The sequence below is a fragment of the Rhinopithecus roxellana genome, chromosome 14, assembly GCF_007565055.1.
Source record: "Rhinopithecus roxellana isolate Shanxi Qingling chromosome 14, ASM756505v1, whole genome shotgun sequence".
NCBI lineage: Eukaryota > Metazoa > Chordata > Mammalia > Primates > Cercopithecidae > Rhinopithecus > Rhinopithecus roxellana.
Genome location: NC_044562.1, coordinates 89,854,130 through 89,873,413, shown reverse-complemented (window position 1 = coordinate 89,873,413; position 19,284 = coordinate 89,854,130). Strand labels below are relative to the sequence as shown.

Below are 19,284 nucleotides of genomic sequence, written 5' to 3'. Positions count from 1 at the left end.
AGGATCAGCAAAGTAACACAGTCCCCATCTCCCAATATATGAAGGTTTTTCTGGCACAAAAACGTAAGCTTAGATGGTCACTAATCTTTGCTGTTACTAATTTTTAAGACCAAATTCCATATATTAAATATATGATGTTATAAACCAAGCTTGTCCAACCTGCAGCCCATGGGCCTCATGAGGCCCAGGATGGTTTTGAATGCAGCCCAACACAAATTCGTAAACTTTCTTAAAACATTATGAATTGTTTGCAATGTTTTTAAGCTCATTAGTGTTAGTATATTTTATGTGTGGCCTAATACAATTCGTCTTCCAATGTGGCCCAGGGAAGACAAAAGATTGGACACCCCTGTTGTAAACCAACTTATAAAGAATAAGTGGGAAAAAAAGTATGTTCATAAATTATCTGTATGTATCAGAATTACTTTGATAGCTATTTAAAATGCACATTCCCAGGCCCCAACAAAGACCTACAATAGAATACCTGGAGGTCAGGCTTGGAATCTGCTCTTTTTGATAAGTTTCTCAAGTTAATTCTAATATACACTAATGTTTGTTCTACTCAAAGCAGAACAAATAATATTACAAGAAGTAGCTTCAGAGAAAAACACTTCAGGATAAGAACTATAGTAAGCTTACCTGTGTAGCTTTATCCCTCATGCAAGGTGCAGCTTGCCCATGGCTATCACGAGGCCAGTGCCCGGCAAGATACGGTGCAGCAAGAGTATCCAGGGAGGAAGTGCGTCGGATAATACTGGAGGGGCTTGAAGAAGGCTGTCGTGTTTTGTCACCTTAGATTTAAGACAAAAATGCTTGTTTTAATAAAATTAGGAAAGAAACAAAGCAGAAACTAAGTTTTAAACTATGTAGAAAGTTCTCCAACTTAACGATGGTTATCCCCTTTAACCACAGGGGATACTTCCAAGACCCCCAGTAAAGATGCCTGAAACGGCAGATTGTACTCAATTCTATATACACTGGTTTTTCCTATATATACAAACCTATGATAAAGTTTAACTTGTAAGTTAGGCACACCATGAGATTAACAACAATAACTAATAATAAAATAGAACAAGTATAACAACAAGCCAGCATCACTGCTCTTGGGCTTTGGGGCCATTAAGTAAAATGAGAATTCCTCGAACATTAGCACTACAAAACCATGCCAGTCAATCCAATGACTGGGAGGGCTCCAAAGTGACTAGCAGGTAGGGAGCATAGACAACATGCATAGGTTGGACAAAGGAATGATTCGAGTTCCTGGTGGGGGAAGTGAGACAGCAAGACATTTCATCACCCTACTCAGAATGGTGTGAATTTATAACATATAAATTGTTTATTTCTTGAAATTTTCCACTTAATCTTTTCAGACCAAGGTTGACTAAAAGTAACTGAAACCATTAAAAAAAAAGGATAAAGAAGAATTACTGTATATACAAAGAAACAAAAAGGAACAAGCTACTGATACACGCAATAACTTGCACGACTCTCCAGAGAACTATACTGAGTGAAAACAGTTGACGCACCCTAGGCCTACCAAATCAAAATCTCTATGGATTGGGCCCAGGAATTTTCTATAGAATCAATGTATCCCTCATATCCAACAAATTCTTACTTGGATTCTTCTTTTTGTTTATAAATTAAACCCTTGTTTGATACATTTCAGGGAAATATAAGGACATAATGAAAATAAGACAGGAAGGTAATTATCATGGGAAAATATAAAAATAAATCAGTGACAATCTTTCACTAAATATTGTCACTAAAAAATTAGTGACAATGTTATTTGATAATGACATCTAAAAGTAATTCCGGCACTTAGTGCTCATCATATTCCTCAATCTTCACAGAGGATGGAGTAATAACACATCTGCTTCACAATAACTTAGTACCAGCCCAAAAGACAAAGACAAATTAACACCTTGCTAATTGATCCCTTGCTTTTGAGAGTATCCTAGGGGATGCATAAACCTAACCAACTGCCAAGAACCAACCACCAGCTTTGTAACAGGGGTAGGTTTCATTTCTGAGCAAACAAAGTGGGTATTTGCCAATATAATCCAAGATATCCAATGTAAATTAAAATAGTAAAATAATACAGTGGCATTAAAGCATATTACTTATTAATGTAATATTAATATAATATTACTTATTAATGTTTCCTCACATTGATAAGTAATGTGAGGAAAGACACATATAAAAAAGTGGGTTTTGGCCAGGTATGGTGGCTCAGGCCTATAATCCCAGCACTTTGGGAGGCCGAGGCAGGAGGATCACCTGAGGTCAGGAATTCAAGACCACCCCAGCCAACATGGCGAAACCCCGTCTCTACTAAAACTACAAAAATTAGCCAAGCGTGGTGGCGGACGCCTGTAATCCCAGCTACTCAGGAGGCTGAGACAGGAGAATCACCTGAACCTGGGAGGCAGAGACTACAGTGAGCCAAGATCGCACCACTGCACTCCAGCCTGGCAACAGAGCAAGACTCTATCTCAAAAAAAAAAAGAAAAAAAAAGTGGGTTTTGCAATAACATCTGTTTTCACTGTACAGGAAATAGTTTTTACTACATCAGAAAATTAAAACATTGTAAACATCAGATTTCTAGTTAATAGTACGATAGCTAATTTAATTAATATTTTTTATTTATAAAAGCTTAAATTCTTCAATAATGCAGGGCAAGTTTTGATACATCAAAATAAACTTTAAGTACCAACCAATACCTCATACATGATTTAATAATTAGAAAATAAACCTATGTATAAATTTCTGTGAGAATAATTCTAACTACCCTTACCCCATAGTTGCCAGCAAAAAAGGAAAATGTGTTCTCCTAAATAAATGGACCACAATAAAACTATATTCAATGTGCACATTCCTTTAAGATTAAGCCCCCAAATCAAAGTGGCATTAAAAAAACTATTTCAAATAATAATCAAGTTTAAAATTGTATTTACAAAAAGAGCACATAACAATGAATTGCAGAAAACTAGAAACAACAAAATGTCCAAAATGAGAGGATGATTGGATACATTACGGCAGAGTCGTATGTGATATGTAATATGTAATATGATAGGCCATTCATAGAATAAGCACATAGATACACAGGTCCTGGTCTAAAGAGTCATTCATGATAAAGTCAGTGAAAAAAGCAAGCCCTCACCATTTATAAAAGGTATGATCTCATATTTTGTTTTAAAAAGTAATTAGATATGCATAAAAGTGTTAATTTTTTGTTTTGTTTTGACATAGAGTCTCGCTCTGTCTCACCCAGGCTGGAGTACAGCGTGGTGATCTAGGCTCACTGCAACCTCCACCTCCCAGGTTCAGGTGATTCTCCTGTGTCAGTCTTCCAAGTAGCTAGGACTACACGCACCCGCCACCATGCCCAGCTAACGTTTGTATTTTTAGTAGAGACGGGGTTTCACCATGTTGGCCAGGCTGGTCTCGAACTCCTGATCTCAAGTGACTTGCCCCCCTTGGCCTCCCAAAGTGCTGGGATCACTGGCATGAGGCACCACACCCGGCCAGTGTTAGTACATTTATTTTTTAAACCTGGAAAAAGTATGCACCTAACCTTTTGGGGGACAGAATTAGTGTTTTAATTTCTAATTTAGGCATTTCTATGATGTTTGAATTTTTATATGGAATATACTGTCAGAGAAAAGGTATTAAAACAATAGAAACACTTTTAAAACAAGTTATTAATTTCTGAAATCGTAAAATGCTTAAAAATACAAAAATACCTATATTAGATTTGGGGAATTTTTATGGTTTATATCTGCGGTTGGGAAAACTACAGCCTAGAGGCCAAATCTGTCTTGCATCTGTTTTTTTGTATGGCTAGCAATCTAAAACAGGATTGTACATTTTTTAATGGTTGGGGGAAAAAATTAAAATATTTTGTAATACATAAAAGTTAAATCAAATTCAAACTTTAGTGTCCATAAGTAAAGTTTTATTGGAACACAAATATGATCATTCATTTACAGGTTGTCTATGGCTGCTTTTGTGCTAAAAAAAAAAAAAAAAAAAAAAAAGCAGCATTAAGCACACACAGCAAAGACCTTATATGGCCCTCTCGTTGCTTCACACTGCTGCTCAGCACTACAAATCATAATGACAAAGTTATGCCATGTGTATCTCTTGTCTGGGTGAAAAGTCAAATTCAAAGATGATATGTAAAATTTCATATAGATCAGCATTAGCCGATGAACATTTGCAATTGATTTGATGATACGGAACACTAACTTTTAACTAGAATTAAGTGAAATGTTATCCCTTTAAAAAGAATTCCCTCTTCTCATTAGCGCTGTATTACAAAAAAATGCATTCAATTATTATATTTTGAAATTTTGTCCTTTAAAAATTTGTGAAAAAGTGTGTGCTCTCTTATTATATTAGTGCCTACATAGTATCTTTGATTTTACCTCTTGACCTGTAAAGTCTAAAATTTTTACTACATGGTACATTACAGAAAAAGTTTGCTGACCCCTGGTTTCTACTGCATCTTTATGTCTTGGTTTCTGTGCTACAACACCCTCATATATTTTATCTTTTGGCAGGGGAAGGGGATGAGCTTAGCTCATTGATGCTTAACTTTCATAGGGGCTTTACAAATATTTTTAAAATATATTCATAATATTATATTACAGTGTTATTCTATTCTGTAAGATGGCAAATATATGTATGAAAACACCTCTTGACACCTCTCTATATTACATTATTATCTTGGTAAGGGTCTTGCATAGCTACAAGTACAAAAGTTCAGGTGGTTATGTGACCCGCATAAGATTCAATTCCACTAATACAATAGTTACAGCAACTGTGTTGTTGCTGAAAATCCTAAGAGCTGCTTCACAAATACGTCTGAGACACATAATTTGCTTTCAAAATGGCACAGTTATTTCACTAATACCTAATTGTTATAAATGCTACCTATCTCTCCATGTTCAGTTTTCCTTTTGTAGTACATTTTCAGAAAACAAATGCAGTATATATTCATTTTCAGGAAAATATGTACCCACATTATTAACTGTGACAAGTGAAACGCAATAAATATACATGTTCACAATTTTTCCTCTAACTTAAAAAAAAAAATCCCTTTTGGGATAGTCTCAAGAAAACTAGTCTCAGCTGGCAGGGTGGGAAGGCACACACACACACACACACACAATGTCAACTGGTATCTATTCATTATATCAAATGGCTAAAAGCTGTCCGGCACTTTTCTTCCCTAACTATGACCATTGTTGCTTCAGTTGCCTACCAGTATGTTAATTCAACAGACCTTACTAATGGGTCTGATTTCATTTTTTTTTAATTAAAAATCTAAGGGTTAACTTTTCAACCAGTCCTCCAAAGATTATTAAAATTATTGGATTATTATTATTTCTTTTTTGGGGGGGAAGAATCTCGCTCTGTCACCCAGGCTGGAGTGCAGGGGCATGATCTCGGCTCACCGCAACCTCCACCTCCCAAGTTCAAGCGATTCTCCTGCTTCAGCCTCCCAAGCAGCTGGGATTACAGGCATGCATCACCAAAACACCCCGCTCATTTTTATACTTTTAGTAGAGACAAGGTTTCTCCATGTTGGCCAGGCTGGTCTCCAACTCCTGACCTCAGGTGATCCGCCCACCTCGGCCTCCCAAAGCGCTGGGATTACAGACGTGAGCCACCGCGCCCGACCAGATTATTATTATTTTGATAATGAACTGGAGAACAGGTGAGTTATATGTATAAAAATACTGAACATTTTATCTTTGGAACTCCCTTCCTTTAATCCATTCATTCAGACACTAAGGGGCTGTGAGTCAGCACTAAGCCCTAGAAATTAAAAAGAGTAAGTCACAGCCTGTAATAAAGAACACAGTCTACATCCACCTTGTCATTTTTCCATTTCAATCCAAGTTCCCAAAACTGACAGGATTTGGTGCCTAATTATTAAGGAGGTTATGGGAGGAAAACCTGAAGAAGCAAAGATGACTCAAAAGTTCCCAGACTAAGTGAACAAAGGCTGTATTTATAAGGAAATCCACAGGAAGAGACTGACAACTAACAAGACTCTTCATGATCCAGCCTCTAAAGCCTCACTTTTTGGCCTGCACTGCCTCGATCCCTACACTAAGACCATGGACTTGCAGTTCCCAGTATGTACTGTGCCCTTACATGCCTCCAGGTGCTTGTTTCTACCCTTATATCCCTTTATTTGGTGTGACTAATTCATGCTTAACCTTTCAAAATTAAGTTCAGATGTAACTTCCTCTGGAAAATCTTCCTCAAACAGCCACCCAAACCCATAGTTCACTGGAAAGGTTCCTGACTGTTCCTGTGTTCTGGTACAGAGCATGACTCTGCAGCGCAGGAATTTTATTTCCCACCCCCCATCCCAGTGATTAAGGCAAACCGTGACATACAGGCAATTGTGGTAAATGGCCAATGAAAAAATTAATTTTCTTTGTTAATTTCCTAAATGAAGAAGACTTGAGATGCAGAGAAAAGAATGACTTCTGATGTTACTATCATTTATCAACAACGACAAGTGTATGAAATAAATTCACATGCTTTTTGGTTAATTCAAATAAAAACTACGGCTCGAATTTGACACTTGACTGGTTCTTTAAAAATTGAGTCTTCAGAGAGATTAACTACATATAGCAGAGGGTAGCACTGAAAATTTCAGTCAACACCTTGGGCTCTGGAGTTCAGAGTTCCCCAACTATGAGTACTTGTTCAACTGGTTCCTGGGTAACTTCATTTGCACTAGTGGAGCATCCCAAACCATGGCCCTTAGGTATTCCATTACAAAGGTTCTACAGACCTTGATATACTAGTGTTAGATGTAAATATTTTTAGAACTTGATTGGGTACTTTTTTTTTTTTCCTTGGAGACAGGGTCTCACTCTGTCACGCAGGCTGAATTGCAGTGGCGGGATCAGGACTCACAGCAGCCTCGCCAGCCTGGGCTCAAGAGATCCTCCCACCTCAGCCTCCAGAGTAGCTGAGACCACAGGCACGCACCACTACGCCCAGCTAATTTTTGTATTTTTTGTAGGGATGAGGTTTCACTATTTTGCCCAAGCTGGTCTCAAACTCCTGAGCTCAAGCAATCCACTGGTCTCAGGCTCCCAAAGTGCTGGGATTACAGGTGTGAGTCACTGTGCCTGGCCTCAGGTACTGTCTTAAAGGCTGTACCTCCCATTATCCACAGAAACAGCAAACAAATAAATTAGACATACTTATTTGTTCCGAAAGGAGAGACAACTTTTCAAGTATACAAATGATATTCAGCATAAAGAAACCTAAGAGTGTTAAAAATTCCAGTAGTCCACCATCCAGAGCTAACTGCTTTTGTTTTTTTAGACAGGGTGTTGCTCTGTCACCCAGGCTAGAGTGCAGTGGCATGATCTCGGCTCACTGCAATCTCAAGCCTCCCAGGCTCAAGCGATCCTCCCACTTCAGCTTCCCAAGTAGCTGGGACTCCAGGCATACAACATTACGCCTGGGTAATTTTTGGTATATTAGATAGAGATGGGGTTTTGCCATGTTGCCCAGGCTGGTCTCCAACTCCTGAGCTCAAGCGATCCACCTGCCTCAGGCTCCCAAAGTGCTGGGATTACAGGTGTGAGCCACTGTGCCTAGTCAGATAACCACTTTAATGAGTATTTATTTCCAGAAATCTGTCTACCCTTGTACATACATACGACTTTATATAAATGAGGTCCCATTGTGCATTCCATTACTTATTGTTGAGAGAAATACAAAGGGTATGTCGAGAACCTATTTCCATGGCAATAAATTAAAATCTACAACACATCACTGTTTCTAATACTTGTACATTATCCTATTTGGCAGATTCACCATAACTTAATCTTCTATTAATAGACACTTTCACAGCAGATAGGTATCCTTTTAGACTTGTTTCAAGATCTCTTTGTGAAAAGTTTCTAGATATCAAATTACTATATTCAAGGTAACAGATTAAAATTGGAAGTACTGCCAAATTGCCTTCTACTGAAAAATTTTGCAAAAACCTGTAACATCACAAGGGTACCCATTTTCCCACATTCGCAAGTGTATTTTATCAATTTTCACCAGTCTAAAAAAGATAAAAATATCATTTCATTTGTATTTCAATAACTGAGTTCTAAAACAGTCATACTTTTACTGGTAATTTATATTTCTTTCATACATTAACAAGATTTCAAAAATATTACTCCAAACCTTTCTTTTCTTAATTTTAGAGATCTTTTCTTCTGGCAAAGATTTAAATTCAAAGAGGTTCTATCCGTTTCATTATTGTTTCCTTTTCTTTTGTGACATTCAAGTAAAAATAATTGTAGTTGATTTTAAAGAGTATGTATAATATAATTAAATTCTTATAAAATTTGTCTTTCATCCACTATCTAAACTTCTTGCCACACACACACACAAAGGAAACGCAAAATTCTGATGACAGCGGCTGCCTCCAAGAAGGGAAACTTGTCAACAAAGACGCAAGGAAGCCATTTCACTGTCTTCCCAATTGTACCCCTGGAATTTGCCATGTGAATTTATTATCCATATTTTTTGAAATTCATATTCCTTGATTCAGGGATTCTACATCTACGTATGCATACAGAAGAATAATCAAATGCCAAAAAAGGCTTCAAATCCAAAGATATTCACTACATTCCTAACATGAAATCACAAATATGTCCAAAAACTGAAGAACAGGAAAACTAATAGAAAATACATAGAATACTAAAGATATTTAAAATTATATTTTTAAAATGATAAACTTACATGACAACTTCTTTATAAGGGAAAATTTTTTAAAAATGAGTTTCCACAATTTATTTCCAATTTTGCATCTTCTTCAGTTATTTCCATGTTTCTTTTCCAGTTAATTTCTCCACTAAGTTTTCAAACATTAACAGATACCATAACCAAATATTGATACAGACCCAGCAGTACCTAATAATTTATCCTAATAAGAAAATGACTGATTTAACCAAAGTGATTTCCCATAGGCATAGTATCAAAAAGATAAGGACTGTTTTAGAAACTTAAAAATCCAATCAGTAATTATTTTTTGTTAAACATGAGGTATCATTTACATAAAATACAATGTACCAGGCTGGGTACAGTGACTCACGCCTGTAATCCCAATGCTGGGGGAGGCTGAAACGGGAGGATCATTTGTGGCTAGGAGTTTGAAACAAATCTGCGCAACACAGCAAGACCCCCATCTCTACAAAAAATGTAAAAATAAGCCAGATGTGGTGGCACGCACCTGTAGTCGCAGCTACAAGAGAGGCTGAGGCAGGGATATTGCTTGAGCCCAGCAGGTCAAGGTTATAGTGAGCTATGACTGAGTCACTGCTCTCCAGCCTTGGTGATAAGGCAACATCCTGTCTCTAAATAAATAAATAAATCTGCACCCATTTTTGGAGTTTTGAGAGCCAAATAAGCCATTAAATCACTACTACCATCAAGATTTAGAACACTGCCATAAGCCCTAAACAATTTTTCATGCTCCTTTGAAGTCAATCTCTCTCCACTCTTGAACCCAGGTAAATGCTGACCTACTTCTTATTATTAAAGGTTAGTTTTGCATTTTTTAAAGGTGTCATACAAATGTAATCACATAATACTTTTTTGTGTCTGACTTCATTCACTCGGCATAGTGTCTATGAGACCCATGCTTGTTGTTGCATGTAACGGTTCATTCCTCTTTATTGCTGAGGAGTACTCCATTGTAGATTATATGTGGTGGGAATTATGTCAACTCCTTCTGGCTCTCAGGTCTTTCGACTTAATCTAGAACTATACTGCTGGCTCCCCTGGGTCTCTAGCTTGCCTACTGCAGATAATGGGACTTCTCAGACTCCATTAGTGCATGAGACAATTCCTTAAAATAAATCTGTGTGTATGTTATTGTATCAATAAAATATATATGTATCCTATTGGTTCTTTTTCTCTGGAGAACCCAGACTAATACAAAACACTACAATTTGGTTATCTAATACCCTTTTTTTTTTTTTTTTGAGACTGAATCTTGTTCTGTTGCCCAGGTTGGAGTGCAGTGATACAATCTCAGCTCACTGCAACCTCCCCCTCCCAGGTTCAGGAGATTCTCTTGCCTCAGCCTCCTGAGCAGCTGGGATTACAGGCATACACCACCAAACCCGGCTAATTTTTGTTATTTTTAGTAGAGGCGGTTTCACCATGCTGGCTAGAATGGTCTCGAACTCGTGACCTCAAGTGATCCACCTCGGCTTCTCAAAGTGCTGGGATTACAGGCATGAGCCACCACGCTTGGTCTCTAATAGCCTACTGATGGGCGTGGGATTGCTTCCAGTGTTTGACAATTAGGAAGAAGTCATATATTCTTGAAGAAATCTTTTTATGGATAAGTGTTTTCATTTTTCTTGGGTAAATAACGGAAATGCTGGATCTTAGGACAAGTGTAAGTATCACTTTATAAGAAACTGCCAAAATGTTTTCCAAACTGGTTGTACCCAGTTTACATTCCCACCAACAATGCATTACAGCTCCAGTTGTTCCACTATCTCCACTATCCTCATCAACATCTGGTATTGTCATACTTTTTCATTTCATTCATTCTAGCAGATTAGCAATGGTTCACCGTGGCTTTAATTAGCATTTCCCCAGTGCCAAATGCGGTTGAGCTAAAGTGCTTTTTGGCCACTTACACATTTTCTTCAGTGATATGTCTAATCAAATCCATTGTCAAATTTTCAACTGGTTTGCCTTCTTATTAAATTGGATTTATGTATTCTGGATGCAAGCTCTTTGTCAAATATATGCACATAAACAGTTTTGTCTTCTTTTTGGCTTGTCTTCTCAATTTTTAATGGTCCCTTTTGAATAGCATTTTTTAATTTTAATAGACTACAATTTATCAACTACTTCTTTTAATAGTTCATGCTTTTTGAGTCCTAAAAGACCTTTGCCTACTCCAAGATTAAGATGATTCGCTCCTGTTTTCTTCTAGAAGTCTTTCCATTTTACCCTTCATATTTACGTCTTTCATCCATTTGGAGTTCACTTTTGTGTATAGTTTAAGGGATTATCCCCCTCCCCCATATGGATATCCAGTTGTTCCAGAACTGTTTGTGGAAAATACTATTCTTTCTCCCACTGAATTACCTTAGGAAACTTTATTAAGATGTGTGAATTATTTCTCAATGTTCTATTCTTTTCCATTGATCTGCACCTCTGTCCAAAGGCAATGCAAGTTCTCCAATTTTAATTATTCCTTTTCAATATTGTTTTGGCTATTTTACTCTTTGCAGTTTCATATAAGTTTTAGGATCAGAGTAGGAATTGTGACAGTTGACATCCTTAGTTTGTTCCTGATCTTATGAGGAAAAAAATATGATGTTAACCGCAGGCTTATATCATAGATACTTATATATAATAAAGCAGTCCTTTAATTAGAAGGTTGACCTCTAGTCCTAGTTTCCTAAGCATTTCTAACATGAAAAGGTGGTGAATTTTATCAAATACCTTTTCTGTATAAATTGAGATAATTGGCCAGGCACAGTAGCTCATTCCTGTAATCCTAGCACTTTGGGAGGCCGTGGCAGGTAGATCACTTGAAGTCAGGAGTTCAAAACCAGCCTGGCCAACATGGTGAAACCCCATCTCTACTAAAAATACAAAAATATTAGCCAGGCGGGTGGCATGCGCCTGTAATCCCAGCTACTCAGGAGGCTGAGGCAGAAGAATCACTTGAACCCAGGAGGTGGAGGTTGCAGTGAGCCCAGATTGCACCACTGCATTCCAGCCTGGGCCACGGAACAAGACTCTGTATCAAAAAAAAAAAAAATTTTTTTTTGAGATAATCATGTGGTTTACCTTCTTTTCTCTTAGATAATACAGTAACAGATATACAGCCCATTCTTGTTATTTATGGTAGTTATTTGTTCTATAAAGTCACAATGAACAATAAATTAGCAAATACTGTGCCATTGTTCCTAGGGAATACAGTTGTATTCCAATAAGCCTCTAATCACAACACTTTCATCAACCAATCAATACATAACCTTGTTTAACATATGTTTCTGTTTAAAAATATCTTATTTAATACATATTACTGGTTCATTAACATTAAACTCATAGGCAGCAGCACTATAATTCATACCTAAATGAAGTTATCTAACACATGTTAATTTCTCCAGAAGGCACATCATAGCTTTCTTGCACTTAAAAACATTAAACAGCACTTCACTACTGTGCTTGGGGGTCATAATGATTTCAAACAACAAAATCATTAGCAAAAAATCTGAAAAATACGGCACGATCATGAAAAGGACATTTGTTTATAATACAAGAGCTGAAGAAAAAGAGAACCTTGTTTGACTCAACTGGGAACGTATATGTTGGATAATTCAAATGTTCCACTGCACAGCATGTCCACAAATGACCACAAAAGAGCAAATAAGTATTGAGTTTGGAGTTACAAATAACTTTTAGGTAGTGGGCAAATTTGCCGATACAAAATCTGCTAATAGTAAGGATGGACTGTATACTGATTTTTTTACTATTAAATCAAACTTGCATACTTGGGGTAAATTCTACCTGGACATGATACATCATCATTATATTTATATTGCTGGATCCAACTTACTAATATTTTGTCAAGAAGTTTTGGGCCAGGTGCAGTGGTTCACGCCAGTAATCCCAGCACTTTGGGAGGCCGAGGCAGGCGGACTGCTTAAGCTCAGGAGTTCGAGACCAGCCAGAGCAACATGGCAAAACCTGGTCTCTACAAAAAACACAAAAATTAAACAGGTGTGGTAGCATGTGCCTGTGGTCCCAGCTGCTCAGGAGGCTGAGGTGGGAGGGCTGCTTGAGCCCAGGAGGTCAAGGATACAGTGAACCATGACTGCAACATGCACTCGAGCCTGGGCAACAGAGGAAGACCCTGTCTCCAAAAAAAAAAAAAAAAATTAAAATTTTGTGTTCTGTAGTTTTCTTACCATGTCTGTGTGGCTTTGGTATTGGAATAATACTACCTCATAAATTATTTATGGTATTATCTCTTCTATTTTCTTAAAGGGTTTATGGGCAATTGGTATTATTAAAACTCTTTCTTAAAACTCTGACAATTTACAACTGAAGACATTTGGCCTGGAGTTTTCTTTTTGGGAAGATCTTAAATTATGAATTTTTTGGCCAGGCACAGTGGCTCACGCCTGTAATCCCAGCACTTTGGGAGGCCAAGGTGGGTGGATTACGAGGTCAGGAGTTCAAGACCAGCCTGGCCAAGATGGTGAAACCCTGTCTCCACTGAAAATGCAAAAAAATTAGCCGGGTGTGGTGGCACGCATCTGTAATCTCAGCCACTCCGTAGGCTGAGGCAGAGAACTGCTTAAACCTGGAAGGGCGGAGGTTGCAGTAAGCCAAGATCACGCCACTGCACTTCAGCCTGGGCAACAGAGTGAGACTCAGTCTCGAAAAATAAATAAATAAATAATGAATTTTTAAATAGATATAGGGATATTCACGTTTTCTATTTCTTCCTAAGTCCGTTTTGCCTGTTTATTTTAAGGAATTTTTCCATTTCATCTAAGTTGTTGAAGTTATTGGCATAAAGTTGTCCATAACGTTCCTTTATTATCCTTTTAATTTACGTACGATCTGTAGTAACATCTACTTTTTCATTCCTGGTATTTAAAACTTGTATCTTTTTTTCCCTTCATACATTTAACTAAAGGTTTATCAATTTTATTTATCCTTTCTAAGAACCTGCTTGTGATTTGACTAATTCCTCTACTAAACAGGTTTTTGTTTTGTTTTGTTTCGTTTTTTGTTTTTTTGAGACGGAGTCTCACCCTGTAGCCCAGGCTGGGGTGTAGTGGCTTGATCTCGGCTGACTGCACCCTCTGCCTCCCGGGTTCAAGCAATTCTCCTGCCTCAGCCTCCCAAAATGCTAGGATTACAGCCATGAGCCACCACACCTGGCCAACAGTTTCCTATTTCACTGGATTCTATTGCCTTTATGATTTCCTTTTGTCTACTTGCTTCGGGTTTAGTTTTTTTTCTAGATTAAGGTAGATACTTAAATTATCATTTTAGACCTTTCTTTCTAATATAACCATTTAAAGCTATACATTTTCTTCTACATGTTTTAACTGTATGCCACAAAATGTATTATGTGCTTTCATTACCATTCAGTTCCAAATATTCTGCGACTTCTTCTTTGATCCATGGATTCTTTAGAAATGTTTAATTTCCAAATACCTGAGATTTTTCAAAAATCTTTCTGTTACTGACTTCTAATTTAATTCTGTTGTGGTCAGTGAACATATTCTATATTTCACTCTCTTTAAAGTTACTGAAACTTATTTTATGGCTCAGCATACAATTTATGCTGGTGAATGTTCTAGGTGCAATTGAAAAGAATATGTACTGTGCTATTGGTGCAGTTGAAAAGAATATGTACTGTGCTATTGAAGCAGGACATTTCCCTGACCCCTTCTCAGGCAGTAACAGCGATGCATGGGCGCTGAAACTAGCCAGTCACTTCAGCGCTAGCAGGGGTGAACTTCCATTCACTTGTTGCTCCACCCCTTGCAGGAGGGGGAGCACAGGTGAGAGGGTGCAGGAGTCAGGGCGACTGCTTTTGGGTGCAGGCAAGAGCGAGCTCCATACTAGTCCCAAGGCATCATCTAGGGGAGGGTGCTCATGACCCTTGAAGCCCGAGGGGAAGTGTTACAGCACCCTTTGAACTTTGCCATCCGCAAACGGATTAAGAGTTAACAGCTCAGTGGAGGGTCAGTGTGACAGTCTTTTGCACCCACATTCGTGGCATCTGAGTTCTTGTCCAGCACCCAGGAGGAATGAGGTCACACGAACGAATAGGAAATATAAATGCGGGGGATTTTATTGCTGATGAAAATGGCTCTCAGTGCGAAGGAGAGCTGAAACGGAGATAGAGCGGTAAGGTATTCTTCCCCTAGAGTCCAGCCATCCAGACTCCTCTCTGAAGTCAAACTGCTTCTGACATCCAACTGTAGTCTCCAATGTCTAGCTGCTTCTCTTCCCTCTGCCAGCAAGGGCACAGGATGAGGGGCAGGACAGGCCATGGGTCGTTTTGGAAAAGGCAACATTTGACCGGACAAACAAGGATGTCAGTTCTCACACTGGTCCATGGTACCAGGCTTTTTCAGTTTGAGGGTGGGACCCTCACCAGGGACTCATCCTCTTCTGCCCAGAATTTCCCTGCCTCCTGTCCCTACCACTGTTACTGAGTGTTCTACAATGCAACTTAGATTATATTTGTTGATAATGTTATTAAGTCTTCTAAATTCTTATTTTCTCTCCACTTACACTATCAATTACTAGTAAACAAATGTTGAACACCACTTCATGAATTTTGAATTTTTCCTATTGGATGCAAACACTCTTACAATTGATAAATTAACCTCCTTGTCATTTTGAAATGTCCCTGTTTTTTCTTGGTAATATGTCCTACTCTGAAGTCTCCCTCAAACAGTAATCATTATATTAGCTTTCCTATGCTCAGTTTTGTACAGTGCTTATTTTTCCATCTTTATACTTTTAACCTGTTTCTTTATATTGAATGTCTTGGTAGATGTCATATAATTAGATCTTACTTTTGTTAAATCCAGTCTGATAATCTCTGTATTTTAATTCAAACGGTTAAACTATTTAATATTATATGGTCATACCAACCTATCATCTTGCTTGTTTTCCATTTTCTCTACGTGTTCTTTGTTCTTTTTTCCCCTTCTCTTCCTTCATAATCTTGGTTTGGTTGGTAATCTACTGAAACATTAGCTGTTTCTTTTACTTTTTGCTTAGTTGCTCTATCTAGGGTTTTATAATGTGCATCTAACTTTTCACACTGTACCTTCAAATAAAAATACATCATTTTACATATAACATAAGACCCTTAGGCCTAACACTTCCATTGCTGCTTCCTGTCTTTGTGCTACTATTGTCATTCCTTTTATGTAGACATTATACACACACAATGTGCTATTATTTTGCTTTAGGCAATTATCTCATAAAGAAATCAAATAATGTCCAAAAAGTCCCTTTATCTTACTCATTAATTGACTATTTCTGGAGCTTATTCTTTTGCATACCAAGTTTCTATCAGATATTATTTTCCTTCCACCTGAAGAACTACCTTTAGCATTTTTTATAGTGTAATTTACTCTCAGGTTTTGTATGTATAAAAAGTCTTTATTTCGAAGGATTTTTTGCTGGGTATAAAATTCAACCTAGGTTTACAGTTTCATTTTATCTATTAGCACTTTAACAATGCCAAATTCTATTTTGCTCTGTCTTACATTGTTTCTGGCAAGAAATTTGCCCTTTTAGTTGTTTTTCTGTACATAAAATGTCATTTTTCTTTAGCTGTTTAAAAAACTTTTTTTCTCTTTATCACTGGTTTTCAGCCATCTGATTATGGTGCCTTGGTATGGTCTTCTTTGTGTTGATTCTGCTTGAGATTAATTGAACAACTTGAGTCTGCATGATTATAGTTTTTATAAAGTCAGGAAAATTTTACAGCCATTATTTCTTCAAACTTTTTTTGTGGCTCTTTCTTCTTCCTTCTGAGAGTACAATCACGCCCATGTTATCACACAGATCACAAAGGTTCTGTTCATTGTTTCTTTTAATCTTTCTCTTACATTCAATTTTTGTGTGGTTTCTACCGCTGTTTTCAACTTCACTGATCTTTTTCATCAGATAAGAAACTGCTGTTGTCTGCTGTTAACCTTGATCAGTAAATTCTTCATTTCAGTTAAATTTCATTTTAGAAATTTTGGTCAGTTCTTTTTGTTTCATTTTTCTCTTTATAATTATGTTTTCCTTTACATCTCTGAGCACACTGAACATATTTATAATGCCAGTTTTAAAATTTTTTGTCATATAAAATCATCCGTTATTTCATAGTCTGTTTCCACTGCTATAGTTTTCTGATTATAGTTTACATTTTCCTGCTTCCAGTAATTTTTTACTGGATGCTAGACAGTATTGTGTTTTTAAGTATCAGGATTTTGTTATCGTTCTTGAAAGATTCTTGTGCTTTGTTCTGAAAGTCAGTTAAGTAACCTGTTTACCAACTTGATCCTTAAAGTTTGTTTTAAGCTTTTGTTTGGACAGACTTGGAGTAGCCTTTACTCTAGGCTAATTTAGCCCCACTTTTTTTTTCTTCTTCTTCTTCTTCTTTTTGAGACGGGAGTCTCGCTCTGTTGCCTAGGCTGGAGTGCAGCAGCACGATCTCAGCTCACTGCAAGCTCCGTCTCCCGGGTTCACGCCATTCTCCTGCCTCAGCCTCCGAGTAGCTGGGACTACAGGTGTGTGTCATGCGCCTGTAGTCCCAGCTACTCGGGAGGCTGAGGCAGGAGAATGGCGTGAACCCGGAAGGAGGAGGTTGCAGTGAGCTGAGTTCGTGCCATTGCATTCCAGCCTGGGTGACAAGAGCAAGACTTTGTCTAAAAAATAATAATAATAATAACAACATTTTTTTTAAACTCCACTCTTACAGTTATTTGAAAATAAAAGTTGTTGTTACAGTCGCCTGTAGTGCTATAGAATACTAGAACTTATTCCTTCTATCTAGCTGTACTTTAGTAGTCTTTAACCAACCTCTCCCTGCGCACCCCCACCAACCCCCTACCCTTCCCTGCCTCCAGTAACTACTATTCTATTCTCTATTTTCATGAGATCAACGTTTTTCGCTTTCCCATGAGTAAAAATGTGTTATTTATTTTTCTATGCCTGGCTTATTTCACTTAATTTTAGTTCTCCCAGGATCATTCACGTTGTTGTAAAACACAGAATTTCATTCTTTTTATGGCTAAGTAGTATTCCATTATGTATATATACCACATTTTCTTTATCCACTCATCTACTGATGGACATTTATACTGATTCTGTATCTTGGCTATTGTGAAGACTGCAGCAATAAACGTATGGGTGCAAGTACCTCCTTAACATGCTCATCTCCTCTCCTTTGGATATACACCTAGTAGTGGGATTGCTGGGTCCAGCCTCACCTTTGAGGAAGAGTCAGGAACTTCAGCAGACACTGTGGCCACTTCCTGGTTCTGGTTCTGGCTGCCGACTGGTCAGTCCAGCTAAGGAAGCACCAAGTTTCTTTTTTTTTTTGAAATGGAGTCTCACTCTGCTGCCCAGGATGGAGTGTAGTGGCGCAATCTCGGCTCACTGCAAGCTCTGTCTCCCGGGTTCACACCATTGTCCTGCCTCAGCCTCCCCAGTAGCTGGGACTACAGGTGCCCGCCACCACGCCCAGCGAATTTTTTTGTATTTTTAGTAGAGATGGGGTTTCACCGTGTTAGCCAGGATGGTCTCGATCTCCTGACCTCGTGATCCGCCCACTTCAGCCTCCCAAAGTTCTGGGATTACAGGCGTGAGCCACCTCGCCCAGCCGTAATCTAGTCCTACTTTTAAGGCATGGCCCTTTTGGGCTCTACTGAACATACTGGGGGGATCAAAAACAACTCAGCACTCTGGTAAGTGCTTTACAACTCCCTAACTCTGGGAATTACTTATCTTAGAGCTCCTCAGTCATTCCTTGTCCAGCCTAACGGAGTTTCACTGTACACACATTCTATATATTCCTTCAGGAAAAGCTAAAGAAAACACCTATTTGGATTTCTAGAGCTCTTTTTCTATACAGTTCCCTCTTCTCCGAAACTTTGTCCAGCTTTTTCCAGCCACTGCAACCTCTGTGAATTCCAATCCCTATCTCATTGAATCAACAAGGCATCATACCCTGAGATTCCCCCTGCCTACAGGGGGATCCACAATGTGTCTTCTGGCAGAAATCTAAGGCAATCATAGTGCTCACCTTACTATGTTTCCCTTTTCTCAAAAATAATTTTCCCACAATGCCTGTAATCTAATATCTAAAAAATAGTTGTTTGATTATATCTTTTATCCAATTTTCTCACTGTTTACCATAGAAGGGACTATTTCTCCATCATGGTCAGAAACAGAAGTCTCTTCATGTCCAAGTACTAATATATCATATTATTGTGATATTGTTACAGGAGTTATTAAGAAATTATTTTAGGCAGATAGAGAGGAAAAGGAGTCCTTGGGAAGTTTTTGTTTCTTTTAAAGCAGCTCCAGAAATGTTTCTTGTCTATAGCAGGAAAGCCCCGGCTCTTAGAGCTGGGCCAGCAAACTTTGATATGCAAATGCTGGCCATTAGAAACTGGGTCTACCCTTGCCCAGGTGCAGGAGCTCACGTGTCTAATCTCAACACTGTG

General features: G+C 38.0%; 1 protein-coding gene across 1 annotated transcript in view; it reads right to left on the bottom strand.

The window, feature by feature from the left end:
* Positions 1–19,284, bottom strand: part of FAM117B (family with sequence similarity 117 member B) — a 131,650-nt gene that overhangs the window by 69,551 nt on the left and 42,815 nt on the right. Inside the window, exon 2 of the mRNA XM_030916810.1 lies at positions 640–791. Coding sequence (XP_030772670.1) covers positions 640–791 — 152 coding nt within the window. The remainder of the gene's footprint in view (positions 1–639; positions 792–19,284) is intronic.